At 42.5% G+C, this 15594-nt stretch overlaps 1 protein-coding gene across 7 annotated transcripts in view; it reads right to left on the bottom strand.

Annotated features, from left to right (window-relative positions):
- Nucleotides 1-15594, bottom strand: part of DZANK1 (double zinc ribbon and ankyrin repeat domains 1) — a 100130-nt gene that overhangs the window by 55978 nt on the left and 28558 nt on the right. For all 7 annotated transcript variants that reach the window (XM_033185510.1, XM_033185509.1, XM_033185506.1 and 4 more), the window contains exons 8-9: nt 14941-15058; nt 4173-4286 (exon numbers count right to left, since the gene is read on the bottom strand). In XM_033185510.1, coding sequence (XP_033041401.1) covers nt 4173-4286; nt 14941-15058 — 232 coding nt within the window. The remainder of the gene's footprint in view (nt 1-4172; nt 4287-14940; nt 15059-15594) is intronic.

Genomic DNA, 15594 nt, shown 5'->3' with positions numbered 1-15594 from the left:
AGGTATTGGAGAGGATGTGGAGAAATAGGAACATTTTTACACTGTTGGTGGGATTGTAAACTAGTTCAACCATTATGGAAAACAGTATGGCAATTCCTCAAGGATCTAGAACTAGATGTACCATATGACCCAGCCATCCCACTACTGGGTATATACCCAAAGGATTATAAATTATTCTACTACAAAGAGACATGCACACGTATGTTTATTGTGGCACTATTCACAATAGCAAAGACTTGGAATCAACCCAAATGTCCATCTGTGACAGACTGGATTAAGAAAATGTGGCACCATGGAATACTATGCAGCCATACAAAAGGATGAGTTTGCATCCTTTGTAGGGACATGGATGCAGCTGGAAACTATCATTCTTAGCAAACTATCACAAGAAGAGAAAACCAAACACTGCATGTTCTCACTCATAGGTGGGAACTGAACAATGAGATCACATGGACTCGGGAAGGGGAACATCACACACTGGGGCCTATCATGGGGAGGGTGGAGGGGGGAGGGATTGCAATGGGGAGTTATACATGATATAAATGATGAATTGATGGGTGCTGATGAGTTGATAGGTGCAGCACACCAACATGGCACAAGTATACATATGTAACAAACCTGTACGTTATGCACATGTACCCTAGAACTTAAAGTATAATAATAAAAAACAAAACAAAAAAAAAAAAACGGCCCATGGAGGCCAGGTGCGGTGACTCATGCCTGTAATCCCAGAACCTTGGGAGGCCAAGGTGGGAGGATCCTGTGAGCCCAGGAGTTCCAGACCAGCCTGGGCAACAAGGTGAAACCCCATCTCTACAAAAAATAGAAAAATTAGCCTGGCGTGGTGGCATATGCCTGTGGTCCCAGCTACTTGGGGGCCTGAGGTAAGAGGATCACTTGATCCCGGGAGGTCAGGCTGCAACGAGCCATGATCGTGCCACTGCACTCCAGCCTAGACAACAGAGTGAGACCTTGTCTCAGAAAAAATTAATAATAAAAATAAAAAAATAAAATGGCCAATAGATGCATTTGTTAAGTGAAATATATAAGTTGCGAGGAAAAGTATATAACGTGATTTCATTTTGTTTAAGAAACCAAACCAAACCAAATCTAAATGTATACATAAACATGTTTCTGTGAATCTAGAAAAATACATAAAAGGACACTCTACGCTGCTAACGCTGGTTATTTCAGAGAAATAGAAATGGAGGTAGAGTGAAGAAATTATACACTTTTTGGTGTATCTTTGGATTATTTGCTACCAAAAATAGGTATTAGGTACCTATTTTTACCTAATATTGTTACCAAAATTAGGTATTAATTATTTTAAAGAAGTAAGTTGTAAAATCCTCTCTTATTCTGAAATAGGTGTCTTTGCCAGAGGTCAAATACATAAACTTCTGCTACTGTATGTTCTAATCCTGGCAGAAAAAAAAAAAAAAAATCTGATAGAGCAAAATTCTTCAGCATTGACAGTGCCTTAAATGCACACAAGACAAGACTGCAACTGCCATGGAATCTGTCTTCATCATAGAAGGAAGAGCGCCGATTGTGTTTTTGTGCTCAGTGGAGTGAGCTAGAGACCAACGAAGAAAGGGGACGGGAGCTGTCAATGGCATGCTGCCGCCTGCCGGGAGGTAAGGCTTGCTGGCTTCCCTGAGCAGTTCACATGAGTATTCCCACCAACTTCAGAGGTGGCTGTCTGGGTGAGAATGTTATCTCAAAACCTGTCACCTTTATGACATCTGGGAGAGGCACTGGAATGAAGATTGTCAGGCCGGGGTTTCCAAACAGATGTCCTTCTGAGAGTAGAAGCAGTAATAGTGATTGGCATAAAAAGTCACACACTGGCTGGGCGCGGTGGCTCAAGCCTGTAATCCCAGCACTTTGGGAGGCCGAGAAGGGCGGATCACGAGGTCAGGAGATCGAGACCATCCTGGCTAACATGGTGAAACCCCGTTTCTACTAAAAAAAACACAAAAAACTAGCCGGGCGAGGTGGCAGACGCCTGTAGTCCCAGCTACTCGGGAGGCTGAGGCAGGAGAATGGCGTAAACCCGGGAGGCGGAGCTTGCAGGGAGCTGAGATCCGGCCACTGCACTCCAGCCTGGGCGACAGAGTGAGACTCCACCTCAAAAAAAAAAAAAAAAAAAAAAAAGTCACACACTTCTCTCCAGGATCAGAGGTTACAGTGATGAAAGTCTCTCTACAAATCAAGTTTGGTTAAAACCTGTCCCCACTTTCAACCTTCAGGGCCCACAAGGAGAAATCCGAGCTACTAAGTCTGGTAGAGAAGGTGCCATCTCCCATAACCCACAGCACCCCAGCATTGTTGCAGCCCAGCAAAACCAAACTCCTTGCAAAGTTTTGAGGCACATTTTCTAAATCTCATCTTTGAATTCATTATTGATTTCCTCATTATATGTTCTAACTTTGGCCCACCTATGGAGTAGAAATAAGTTATAAAATTATTCCTATTATAACTTATTATAAGTTATAAAAATCTCTCTTATAAAAATTGCCCTGCAAGCAAGAGGCCATTTCTGGATTTAATGCTACCTATCACTGCAGAAGTCCTGTCTTTATTCTCAGTATAGGATTTACAACAAATTGAAGGGAAAAATTACTTACATGTACCTTTGTGCCTCTCCGCCTTCCCATAAAATGGGAAGAACCCTAGATTTCAAATACTGAAGATGATATTACATATATTGAGTTTGGGTCACAACTAACACTTACCCCTATTCTTCCTGTTCTGAATAGTCCAAAGAGTTTGCAGTGATATTATCTTCAAACATCCCAAATAAATGTATTAATAAGAATAGATTCGCTGTGATTGACAGAACACCCACAATAACAAAGGCTTAAATAAACAAGAGAAAAATAGATTTATCTCTCCCATGTATAAGAGTCTGGAGACAGACTTCTGGGCTGTGTAGTGGCTTCCTGCAGCATCTTAAAGCATCTTCAGATTGAAAATAGTCATTGAACTAAAAGATTGGTAAATTTTCCTCTACCTGACTTTGGCCTGGCCAGTTTTTCAAAAATCTCATTTCTGAAGGCTCACACAGTCTTGGACACTTGTAAACTCTTCATGCTAAAGGGAGCTTAAGGTGGAAGAAAAAGTGGACTTATCTTTTCTCTGAATACATTTTGCCCATATACAACCCACAGGCCATTTTAGGAGTGTTATGGCCTGTACATAACGCCATGCATTTCCCTTATTGCTAAAAATTCTTGGTTTTTTAATCCCCCAGATTCCCTCTATTAAACCTATTTTATCCTCTAGTGACCTTTACTTGGGATTAAAGAGGAGGTAAATGGGACTGTAAATTGAAGGATGGAGAAAAGGTTTAGTTGTATGTTTAATGATTACATGAAAAAATTTTTCACAGTATGATATCATTTTTCTAGCAAAGTTTTTTGGATATAAGTGATGATACATAACTTTTTCTTCCATGTGACTAGTTCTAGTCATTCTTTGTCTCCATAATAAGAATCTATAATCAAATAAAGCAAACAAAAGTCTGAAGTCACTTTAAGGACAAAATTATAAATCAATACTAATTGCAATGTTGGAGTTTAAATATATGAAGTAAAAAATTATCTACATTAGCTGTAATGCAATTTGCCCTCCAAATCCTTATTCAGGGAATACAATCCTACATATCTCTCTTAATATTATAGATCCTATTGGCAAGGTAAACTCCTGGACAGCATACCTTACCAAAAATGAGAATGGATTTTGTTCATGTATATTAGCTTACCAATTGTTACCCCATCCTGGCGGGCACGGTGGCTCATGCCTATAATCTAGCACTTTGGGAGGCTGAGGTGGGCGGATCACCTGAGGTCAGGAGTTTGAGACCAGCCTGGCCAAGATGAAGAAACCCCGTGTCTACTAAAAATATAAAAATTAGCCAGGCATGGTGGTGCATGCCTATAGTCCCAGGTACTCGGGAGGCTAAGGCAGGAGAATTACTTGAACTGAGGAGGCAGAGGTTGCAGTGAGCTGAGATCATGCTACTGCACTCCAGCCTGGGTGACAGAGCAAGACTCTGTCTCCAAAAAAAAAAAATTGTTACCCCATCCCACCAGCTGAAAAAGGACATATACCTGTTCAAACATTACTATGTATTTCATTCTTGTTTTTACAGAATCACACTTCATTACCTTCAAGTGGAGGCTTGCCTGTGGCTGCAGCTGTAGAGCAAGAGGGGCCTCACACACCACACAGATGGGAGTGTTCATGGGCACCAAGCTTCTGCATTCTGCACATAAGCCCATCTGCACAAGGAAAAGGTCCAGTTTATCTTGCATGTAAAAACTGAAGGTATGAATAGATCTTAGAATGTAAAGTTTGTCTACGGCCATACCACCCTGAACATTCCCGATCTCATCTGATCTCAAAACCTAGGCAGGTCAGCCTTGGTTAGTACTTGGTGGAAGAATGTAAAGTTTGATTTGCTTTTGTAAAACAATGTTTAAATAATTACCTTTATGATGGATATGCCAATTACTCTGATTTGACCACTACACATGATTTGTATCAAATAACACTATGTACCCCATAAATATGTACAATTATGTGTCAATTAAAAAGTAAATAATAGAGAGTAAAATAACAACAATTACATTTCTTATTATTTTATTCCTATTAAGAGTAAAAACATGTTCAGTGTAGAAAAGAGAGATGTTAAAAAAAAAGAAAAATATCCACAGGAAATTAATTTGTAGCATGATGGAATAAGGAGGTCTATAAATACTCTTCCCCAAAAGGATTCACAGGCCGGGCACGGTGGCTCACGCCTGTAATCCCAACACTTTGGGAGGCCGAGGTGGGTGGATCATCTGAGGTCAGGAGTTCGAGACCAGCCTGGCCAACATGGTGAAACCCCAGCTCTACTAAAAATACAAAAATTAGCCAGGTGTAGTGGTGGGCGCCTATAATCCCAGCTACTTGGGAAGCTGAGGCAAGAGAATCGCTTGAAGCCAGGAGGCAGATGTTGCAGTGAGCCGAGATCGCGTCACTGCACTCCAGCCTGGGTGACAAAGTGAGGCTCCTGCTCAAAAAAAAAAAAAGCAATCACACAGTCAGTCAATGCTGTCAAAAAGTAACCACTTCAGCACCCTGAAAGTCATTGAAAGGCAGATAACAAACTGAGAAGTTCCTGAAAATGACTGAACTGCAGAAAAGAACACTAAGCTCTGGTTGGTCGTTCCCTGGGCTGCCCCCCAACCCCCAACTCTGTCAGTGTGGTAGCTCCACCAGGGCAGGGCAGGCTGTGAAAACCAGGAGTTTTGTGGCTGCTGATGGGCAGGGATCACTGCTTGATTTGGAGCACTGTTAAGGTGACGATTTTGGTGGCAAGCAAACAAGGAAGACGAGTGGTGCCCTAGTCTGAGATGATGAGCCTGTTTGGGGTAATCAATGCACTGACTGGCAAACTGGCCAAGGATTTAACATGGAGTTCCAGGATGTAATTCAATGATAGGGGCTTGATAGCTCTCCATATAGCCTTAGCTGACTGGAGGCTATGCACATAAGCAGTATAAACCAGAGTAGGCCCAAGCCACCCACACAGCCCTGGCTGATGGGAACTGCACATAGAGAACTGCAAGGGAGCTCAGCATAGAGTAAAAGCTGGGGCTGGAAAACAGCCTTAAGTCTGAATGTTACCCATCCAACACACAGATCCATCAGCAGGGAGTGGAGGCCTTCCTGGATGGAGCTGCCTGTGCACAATCTCTGGCCAATTGAACACTAAGATATCTGACCCAAAGGCAACATCAGGCTTAACTATAAGAGAAAGAAAAAGCTGCTGCTCTACTATTTACAATAGCAAAGTCTTGGAGCCAACCCAAATGCCCATCAATGATAGACTGGATAAAGAAAATGTGGCACATATGCACCATAGAATACTATGCAGCCATAAAAAAAGAATGAGTTCATGTCCATTGCAGGGCATGGATGAAGCTGGAAGCCATCATTCTCATCAAAGTAACACAGGAACAGAAAACCAAACACTGCATGTTTTCACTTATAAGTGGGAGTTGAACAATGAGAACACATGGACACCGGGAGGGGAACATCACACACTGGGGTCTGTCGGGGGGTGGGGGGCAAGAGGAGGAAGAGCATTAGGACAAATATCTAATGCATATGGGGCTTAAAACCTAGATGATGGGTTGATAGGTGCAGCAAACCACCATGGCACATGTATACCTATGTAACAAACCTGCATGTTCTGTACATGTATCCCATTAAAAAAAAAAAAAAAGCTGTTGCTCTGTCTATGGAGTAGCCATTCTTTCGTTTCTTTACTTCTCTAATTAAGAAACAAACAGGCCGGGCGCGGTGGCTCAAGCCTGTAATCCCAGCACTTTGGGAGGCCGAGACGGGCGGATCACGAGGTCAGGAGATCGAGACCATCCTGGCTAACATGGTGAAACCCCGTCTCTACTAAAAAATACAAAAAACTAGCCGGGCGACATGGCGGGCGCCTGTAGTCCCAGCTGCTTGGGAGGCTGAGGCAGGAGAATGGCGTAAACCCAGGAGGCGGAGCTTGCAGTGAGCTGAGACCCGGCCACTGCACTCCAGCCTGGGCGGCAGAGCGAGACTCCGTCTCAAAAAAAAAAAAAAAAAAAAAAAAGAAACAAACAAATGGCCGGGCACGGTGGCTCAAGCCTGTAATCCCAGCACTTTGGGAGGCCGAGAAGGGAGGATCACGAGGTCAGGAGATCGAGACCATCCTGGCTAACACGGTGAAACCCCGTCTCTAATTAAAAAAAAATACAAAAAACTAGCCGGGCGAGGTGGCGGGCGCTTGTAGTCCCAGCTACTCGGGAGGCCCAGCTACTCCTAGGCAGGAGAATGGCGTAAACCTGGGAGGCGGAGCTTGCAGTGAGCTGAGATCCGGCCACTGCCCTCCAGCCTGGGCGACAGAGCGAGACTCCGTCTCAAACAAACAAACAAAAAGCCTGACACTAGTGGCCATGCATTGCAGGGGAGACAGACATTAAAGATTTAATCCAAGTAAATAAAACAACAACCCTTGGGGAAAAAAGTCAGAATCCAGAGTTGCTAGAATATACTACCTGAAGTAGTCAAGAAAAAAATTATGAGACATGCAAAAAATTAAGTGACCTACACTCAGGGGAAAAATAGTCAATAGTCCACAGAAATTATCTCTTAGTGCCTTTAGATGCTGGATTTAGTAGCCAAAGATTTCAAAACAGCTATTTTTAAAAAATCTTCAAAGAACTAAAGGAAACTGCACTTGATAAAAATTAAAGTATGATGACAATTATCTGACTGGTAGGGAAGCTCAATAGAGAGACAGAAATTTTTTTTTTTTTTTTTTTTAAAGAATTAAGTCAAAGCCTAGGGTTGAAAAGTAAAGTAACTGAAATTTTAAAAATTGCCAGAGGGACTCAACAGCAGATTGGAAAACAGAAGAAAGAACCAGTGAACTTGAACAAATAGCTCAACAGAAATTATCTAATCTGAAGAACAGAGAAAAAAGACTGAAGAAAATAAGCAGAACATCAAAAACCTATGGGACAAAATCAAGCACAGCAACATATGTATAAGAGAGAGAGAAAAAGGAACAGAAAAAGAATTGAAAAAACAATGGCCAATATTTCCCATATTGGAGGAAAACCAATACTCAGCAGATCCAATAAGCTCAATCAATCCCAAGAAAGACAAACACAAAGAGACCCACACCTAAACACATTATAATCAGACTGTTGAAGGTCAAAGACAAAGAAAATATTGAAAGTAGCAAGAGAAAAAAACTGCATCAAAAACAACGGCGGGCACAAGGCAGTAGAATGACAAATTCAAAGAGTTGAAAGAGAAAATAATTGCTAAACCAGAATTACATCTGTAGCAAACCATCCTTCAAAAATGAAGGCAAAATAAACATTCTGACGTACGCAAAGACAGAGAGAAATGGCTAGCAGAGAGAAATGGCTAGCAGACATGCCTTACAAGAAAAGCTGAAAGAAGTTCTTCAGGCTGAAAGGAAATGACACAAGATGATCACTTGAGTTCCCAGGAAGAAGTGAGGAGACCAGATATAATAAATATGAGGGCAGATATAAATGACTCCATACACCTTTTATCTCATCTTCTTTAAATGACATAAGATTGTGTAACATTGCATTTTTCAGTTCATAACAAATATAGATGCAATATTTATGGTTATTACATAAAAGATAAAGAAAGGAAGAGGATACTTAAGCAATGTTAAGAAAGAAAGGGGCCAGGCGCGATGGCTCACACTTGTAATCCCAGCACTTTTGGAGGCCGAGGCAGGCGGATCACTTGAGGTCAGGAGTTCAAGACCAGCCTGGCCAATATGGCGAAACCCCATCTCTATGAAAAATACAAAAAGTAGCTGGGCATAGTGGTGCACACCTGTAATCCCAGCAACTCAGGAGGCTGAGATAGGAGAATCACTTGAACCCAGGAGGCAGAGGTTGCAGTGAACCGAGATTGTGCCACTGCACTCACTCCAGCCTGGATGACAGAGGGAGACTCTGTCTGAAAAAAAAAAAGAAAAGAAAATAAAAGAATAAGAAAGAAAGGAAGAAAGGGGAAAGGAGTGAAATTTCTATATTTTAGTAGAATTGAGTTAAATTATTCTAAAGTGGACTGTGATACAGCCCATCTCCCATGATGTGGTTATTGTGTATTACATGCCTATATCAAACATCTCATGTACCCATAAATATATACACCGACTATGTATCCACAAAAATTAAAAATCAAAATTAAATAAAATAGAATGTGATAAACTGAGGTCCATATTTTAATCTGTAGAGCTTAAGATAACTTTAAAAATAATAAAAAAAGTCAACAGAAGCATTAAAATGGTACACTAAAAGCAACACAAAAGAAATAACACAAAAGGTCGGGCGTGGTGGCTCATGCCTGTAATCCCAGCACTTTGGGAGGCCGAAGCGGGTGGATCATGAGGTCAGGAGATCGAGACCATCCTGGCTAACACAGTGAAACCCCGTCTCTACTGAAAATACAAAAAAATTGGCTGGGCGTGGTGGCTGGTGCTTCTAGTCCCAGCTACTCGGGAGGCTGAGGCAGGAGAATGGCTAGAACCTGGGAGGCGGAGCTTGCAGTGAGCTGAGATCACGCCACTGCACTCCAGCCTGGGAAACACAGCAAGACTCCGTCTCAAAAGAAAAAAAAAGGCCGGGCGCGGTGGCTCAAGCCTGTAATCCCAGCACTTTGGGAGGCCGAGGCGGGCGGATCACGAGGTCAGGAGATCGAGACCATCCCGGCTAACATGGTGAAACCCCGTCTCTACTAAAAAATACAAAAAAACTAGCCGGGCGAGGTGGCTGGCGCCTGTAGTCCCAGCTACTCGGGAGACTGAGGCAGGAGAATGGCGTGAACCCGGGAGGCGGAGCTTGCAGTGAGCTGAGATCTGGCCACTGCACTCCCGCCCGGGCCACAGAGCGAGACGCCGTCTCAAAAAAAAAAAAAAAAAAAAAAAAAAAAAAAAGAAAGAAAGAACGCAAAAGAAAGTAGTAAAGGAGGGAAAAGGGGACAAAAAAGACATGATACAAATAGCAAATAGCAAAATGGCATATGTAAATTTAACCACATGAGTAATGATATTAAATAGGAATTGACTAAACATCACATTCAAAAGGCAAGGTTACTCAGAATGGATAAAAAAGCAAGGCCCAGTTACATGCTGTCTACTAGAAACATACCTTAAATTCAAAGACACAAATAGATCGAAAGTAAAAGCATAGAAAAGGCTTTACAATGCAAATAGTAACCATAAAAGAGTTAGAGTAGCTACACAAATATCAGAGAATAAAGGACTTTAAGACAAGAAATATTAGCATAGACAAAGAGAGACATTTCTTGATGATGATAAGGTCAATAGTCAGGAAGATAGAGCAATTGTAAGTGTATATGAATGTATTAGTCTGTTCAGGCTGCAGTAACAAAATACCATAAAGTGGGTGGCTTGTAAACAACAGAAATTTATTTATCAGAGTTTTGGAGGCTGAGAAGTCCAAGATCAGGGTGCCAGCAAATTCAGTATCAGGTGAGGGCTTGCCCTCTGCTTCGTAGATGGTGCCTTCTAGCTGTGTCTTCACATGGTGGAAGGCAAACAAGCTCCTTTAGGTCTCTCTTATGAGGGCACTAATCCCATTCATAAGGCGTTCATCATCACGACCTAACTACCTCCCGAAAACCCAACCTTCTAACACCATCACCTTGGGGGTCAGGATTTCAACATATGAATTTTGGGCAAGGCACAAAGATTCAATCCATAGCATGGACATAACAACAAACCCCCAAAATACATTAAGCAAAAACTATAAGTCAGAGGTGAGGTTAAGACTCCATCTATCACCTGAGCACCTAAACTCCCAGCTTTACTGGGGGACCACAGTGGTGTTTTGAATCTCCAAGAATTAGCGTGAATTTAGAGCCAATATCTAGAAATTCCTCAAAGATTTGGGCATTTCTTTTTCCCTAATGCACAGTCACTCAATTGAAAGCAACAAGTCCCCTTGGAGAAACATTCAAGGAAGACTTATGATATGTACTTGCAAAGCTCCAGGGTCCTTCCCTAAGGAGATCCAGTCTCCCCTTCAATCAAGAGACTGAATTTGTGAACTGACTTATGTCTGGAAATTGGGTGAGAAATTTGGTTGCTCCAATGCAGTGGCTCAAGTTAGTTTTTAGCTACATGATCTAGTATTTTTCAATTATATAGACCAGGCAATACACTAGGAGGCTGCCCATGTATCATTCCTAGGAATGCCATGTCAGATTCCTCTTGCTAAAACATCATTGCTGTCCTTGTCTTTGGCAGTTAAGTGCTGCCACTTGACTTCTGCCGCTCTGGGATCTCACTAGCTCCAGTGAGATCAGGGAGCCCATCCAAATAGCAGCATCCCCCATGATCATATCTGGCCTACGAAGGAAAGCAGTCACAGAACTTTTTAAGGATGCAACTGCTCCTGTCACTAAGGTATTCCTTGATATCTTAGTGATAGAAGTGTCTTCTGGGCCTTCTTGTGAAACATAGGTAAGAGTCAGGGATGCAGGACACACGTATCAACCCCACTCCAACTTTCCTATTTGCCCAGGTCTCTGTATTCCCTGCTCCACATGACGCTGGGTGGTAGGGACTAAACTGTGCCCCCTAGAATTCATTATATTGAAGCCCCAGCTCCCAATGTGATTGAATTTGAGACAGGTCCTTTAAGGAGGTAATTAAGGTTAAATGAGGTCATTACACTGGGACTTTGATCCAATACAACTGATGTCTTTATAAGAAGAGGAAGAGGGCCGGGCGCGGTGGCTCAAGCCTGTAATCCCAGCACTTTGGGAGGCCGAGGTGGGTGGATCACGAGGTCAGGAGATCAAGACCATCCTGGCTAACACGGTGAAACCCCGTCTCTACTAAAAATACAAAAAACTAGCCGGGCGAGGTGGCGGGCGCCTGTAGTCCCAGCTACTCCGGAGGCTGAGGCGGGAGAATGGCGTGAACCCGGGAGGCGGAGCTTGCAGTGAGCTGAGATCCGGCCACTGCACTCCAGCCTGGGCGACAGAGCGAGACTCCGTCTCGAAAAAAAAAAAGAAGAGGAAGAGACACCAGGGATGTGTGCCCAGAGGAAAGGCCAAGTAAGGACACATCAGGAAGGCAGCCACCTGAAAGCCGAGGAGAGAGGCCTCACCAGAAACCAAACCTGCTGGCACCTTGATCTTAAACTTCCAGCCTGCAGAACCGTGAGGAAATACATTTCTGTTCTTTAAGCCACACAGTCTGTGGGGTTTTGCTGTGGCAACCTTAGCAAACTAATATGCCTGGGAAAGTTCTGGTATCCCAATCTCATTAAACACAGGCCACTACTGAGGTCAAGCTTTAGGCAGTCAACCAGGCAAGCTGTTAGAGCCACCGCAGCTGCATTACCTAACACATTAAACCCAGAATCTCTATAAGGTATGCACAATGAATTTATACCAATTTCAAGTCATATTGTCTTCATTTAAAACCTAGTCCCACACTTATTCCCCAAGACTCTGCCACTATATATTAGTACAATCTTCCTCTTCTTTGTGTGTGTAAGTTATTTCCTCCTGGATCACAGCGTGCACCTGTCCTCCTGTAGCATGACGGGTTGGGTCCCTAGAATGCAACAGGTGGTTGTGATGGGTTTACACCACCCACAACCACCTGTGAGGAGAATAAACATCCCTTTTCAAGCCATCTGCCCAGGTGAGGTTATCACAAACATTTCAAGCAAATGAAGGCTGGTATCCTCAGACAGAAGGGCATCCTCAGACATAAGGGCAAACTACATCCATTGGCCAAGAGGCACAGAGTGACACGGGTACCACACTGTCAGTTTCATCTGGGTCCCACCTGCCATCTCTGAGCTTCAGGATCCCATCCTTTCCCAATTAATGGCCTAACTTTCACATAAGAAATCTGGTGATCATGTGAATTTAACAGACATTATAAGTCCCCAACATATACAATCTAATTTTTGTTTGATTTTCATCAATACAACCCTGGAGCTACAAGAAATATATTATTTTAGGCTGTCATAGGAGCTCTCTGGTTCCTGCACCATGACTTAACAGTCCTGAGCTTGTCGTTTTCTTTCTGGAAAGTTCCCATGGACTCAGGAGAATACATCCTCCGCTACAGTTTTTATAGTTATTGTCACTGCCATAGAGTCAAGTGAAGCAGCTACTTGGCCACTCAAGACACTTGCTTCAGTTGGCACTTCATCACAATCAGCCACAGGTGACAGCCTGATTAACTGTGATGCCCCCGCATGCTATGGATCACCAGTGTCCCATTTCCCATTGGCAAGGAGCTCGGCACTGTTCCCAGGTAAAGGACAAGACCAAACCACTTCCAAAATCCCATTTGCAGGTTTATTTCCTGGGACCATTCCTGGTACCAATTCTGTATCACAGTCCAATCAGGAGATAGAAACCACAAGTAATTTGAACAGGAAAAATTCATACAATTTTTAACTGGTAGCCAGGGATTAAATACTAATGGGTAAAGCAGATTCTACATATACAGAAATTCCAAACATAGGAAGGATCCCCTACCTCTGTGGCTGAGACAGACAGCCTAAGGAGGAACAAATTTGGAAGAGGCACTTACTTTGCCCCATACCCAAGGCCGAAATCAGACTTCATTGAATTGAGTGTGGTTGTCACCCACTGGACGGCAGAGAAGTTCACCGAGGTGACACAGATCAGAGCCCGCAAGGAAAAAGCCGTCCGCTGGGATCCAGTGAAACTCATTAGGAACTCCCCGTCCAGGAAACTGGCAGAACATGTTGGGAAGTCAGATACAGAGATGCTGCTGGAACTTGCTGGAAAGTTGCTACGGGGATGCCCCAGAGACTATGTGGGAAGCTGGTTGGGGTGCCAGTGGAACTCACTGAGAAGCATCCACCGGACAACACTGAAATTCACAGGGTTCAGCGTGTCCTACAGGTTAGCTCACATCACAAGGGTAAAAAGAGGGGAAAGCATGCACCTCTGCATCTCTTTACTGAGACTCTCTGAGAGTCTTGGGTCTAGGTAGGATCCTGCCCCTTTGAATCCTAGAAGCGCAGCTCAGAGCAGGATACAGTAAGTACTCGATAAATGGTTGTTAGTTTAAATTACAAAGCTGTTATACATTATGGCCTATTATTGCACTAATAGAAATATAATTGGGGGGGGCAATCTAGGTGTTTTAAAGTTCATAATGTTAAACATTTATAATCACCAATAACCTTTCCTCCCTGTAAAAATGAAGTTAGTTGTGAAAATCCCTTTCCAGGCAAGTAGAAAATAATTTTGGTATTACACCAATTAGTATAAACAGAGAAAAAATCAAACCAATGGGACTTGTTCATATTTTGTTTTCTGTATCATCTTATTTCACTAACACATTTAGTCCAGAATCTCTACAAGCTGCGCACATATCAACGAATCTGGCCCAATTTGGTGTTAGAGTCTGTTTTTATTTAAAATCGACTCCCACACTTATTCCCTAAGATTCTGCCATTATACATTAGCAAAATCTTTAAGGAGTTTATGTATCACTGAAGTAAATTAAATTAACTTCTACAAAAATCTTGAGCAATATATTAGAAGAATATTAAAATAGCCATTTAATACCTGACCCCTTGCTTGAGGCATAACTCAAATCTAAAACTCTGGACTTGGAACTCACTCAATTAGTAACTTTTTCTTAGTAACTATCTTTTTAAAAATTGTAATTTTTCACTCAATATCACAGATCTCTTTATTTCATTGTCATCCCTTTATTCTGAGTCCAAAAAAAAAATTTTCCAAAGTATCAAGTGCTTAAAAGATGAACACGTTTTGGTGAAGGTTTTAATTTTTAGCAAACCAAGTATGTTTTATAACTATCTACAAAATTAGTAGTGAGATAATATCAATTATCATCTACCCTTAACCAGCCAAAGCTTTTACATTTCAATACATAGATCAATCTATAGATTCTTTGGACAGAATGATGCATCTTATGGATATATAGATATATAGAGACACAAAGTAATTGGTACTTCTCTTCATTTATTTCTAGAATATATTTCCTCATTATACCCAGAATATGAGCAGAGCTATCAAATGAGTAGGAAATATTTATTTATCCATGCATGCCTCATTAAAACAATAAGATTCTAATCTTTTTTGAGCCTGTGCTTCTGGCAGGTCACACAAAAGACACAGCATTGCAAATAAGTTTTTCCATGCGTAAGTAGGAGCGTTTAAGAGTTCAATCAGCCAGTAATTCTTCAACAAGTATTTATATGTGCGGTTCATGGGTACTAAGCACTGTGTTACTACTGCAAATAAAGATCAGATCAGCCAATGAAAGATGTTTTTGATAATTCTGCTGCTCACCTGAGCTCCTTCCGGGGGTGGGAGACGACAGCCAAATATGGGTGGGACAGGAGAGCCACATTCTTGACAGAAGCGAGCAAAGGGATCTGATGGGCGGGGGGCAAGGCAGTGGGCACACCTACAACAAAACAGGTTCCCGATTGGCCATGTTCTGCTGGGTCCACGTTAGGAAGACTGACAAAAATCTAAAAGCGTTCAAACACTTTTAAACACAAAACAAAAGCAGACTGCTCTCAATGGCTATGGAACAAGTTCAAGACAGGAAATACTTCTCTAGGTCATTTTACTTGAATAGTGGCCTTGCAGCTGGACCCTCTGGTGCTCTTTCCGTGTAGGCCAAGTCCATTGAACTTCATGATTGTAGCAAGAAGTTTATCGGCAGCCTTGACCCCACTTCTTGCTCAGGCTCTGGCTTGTCCTGTCACATTGGATTTGATGTGTATGAGGGTGAGCCCTGGGTATTCCAGTAATTTTTACATTATGCTTTTCTGACTTTCTGCCATTGAGCCCAGTCTGAGGGACAGGCCTTCTTGCCTGTGCATCAGACCTATCCTTTCTCTTTGACCACTTTAGCTTAGAGTCCTCAGGCCCTGCCCCAGCAGCATCTTGCCCCATTTCTTAGGCAGCTCAGCTGGACCCATCATTTAGCTCCCA

This window comes from Trachypithecus francoisi, unplaced genomic scaffold, assembly GCF_009764315.1.
Source record: "Trachypithecus francoisi isolate TF-2019V2 unplaced genomic scaffold, Tfra_2.0 Lachesis_group21, whole genome shotgun sequence".
In the NCBI taxonomy this organism is placed as follows: Eukaryota; Metazoa; Chordata; class Mammalia; order Primates; family Cercopithecidae; genus Trachypithecus; species Trachypithecus francoisi.
Note: the sequence above shows the minus strand (reverse complement) of the source record. Positions and strands in the feature narration are given on the sequence as shown.